General features: G+C 59.8%; 1 protein-coding gene across 1 annotated transcript in view; it reads right to left on the bottom strand.

Annotated features, from left to right (window-relative positions):
* Positions 1-222: 222 nt before the first annotated feature.
* COQ4 (coenzyme Q4) overlaps positions 223-736 on the bottom strand; it is a gene marked incomplete at its 5' end in the record, with an annotated part of 4,367 nt that continues 3,853 nt past the window's right edge. The window contains one exon of the mRNA XM_010015032.1: positions 223-385. Within this exon, the coding sequence (XP_010013334.1) occupies positions 223-385 (163 nt within the window). The remainder of the gene's footprint in view (positions 386-736) is intronic.

Below are 736 nucleotides of genomic sequence, written 5' to 3'. Positions count from 1 at the left end.
CACCAACAGCAAAAAGGAGCAAGTTTTATCACAGCACAGGGAGGTGCCACTTGGCCTCCACGAACACGAAGGTGCCAGCTCTTGGCAGGAGAGATCTCAGCCCTCGGGTCCATGTGGCTGGAAGCAGAGCCACGCTGTGCTCCCGGGCAGGAGGAGATGGAGCGCTCGGGGGTGGTGCTGTCTGCCAATGGGGATCTCCTGTCCCCCCCCGTAGCTGAGCTCTCACACACGAACGGCCGGGGGAGGGAAGATGCCGATCTCCTCCCGCAGGGATTCCACAGGCTGCTCCCAGCGCTGCTCATAGTACACGTTGAGGACGCAGCTGGCGTTGCGCCCGCTCCGGATCGCCCAGGGAACCAGCTCGGTGGCCAGGACCTGCAGCTTTCTGGAGCAAACGATACAGGAGGTGACAGTTCTGATTTCCAGGTTCTGTTGTTGTTTTCCTCCTCCAAGTCCCCAGTGCAGGCTGATGCCAAACCCATGTGTCCCACGTACGCTCCTGCTTAACTCACAGGGGAAACTAAGGCACTGAAGCGGACACTGTGCCAGGAAGGTTAATGTCAACAGCAAACCCAGGACCAGAACTCAAGTTCTGCAACCCCCAAACTGTGCTGGGCCGCCAGAACAGATGTGCTACGGGAGGGAACGGCCATCAGTGTGCTGAGGGTCCTGCTGGCCCTCAATACGCGCCCAGCCAAGGCCAGCCAGGAATGGGCATTGCTGATCCTCCCCAGAA

The sequence above is a fragment of the Nestor notabilis genome, unplaced genomic scaffold (genome assembly GCF_000696875.1).
Source record: "Nestor notabilis isolate BGI_N333 unplaced genomic scaffold, ASM69687v1 scaffold1375, whole genome shotgun sequence".
In the NCBI taxonomy this organism is placed as follows: Eukaryota; Metazoa; Chordata; class Aves; order Psittaciformes; family Psittacidae; genus Nestor; species Nestor notabilis.
Note: the sequence above shows the minus strand (reverse complement) of the source record. Positions and strands in the feature narration are given on the sequence as shown.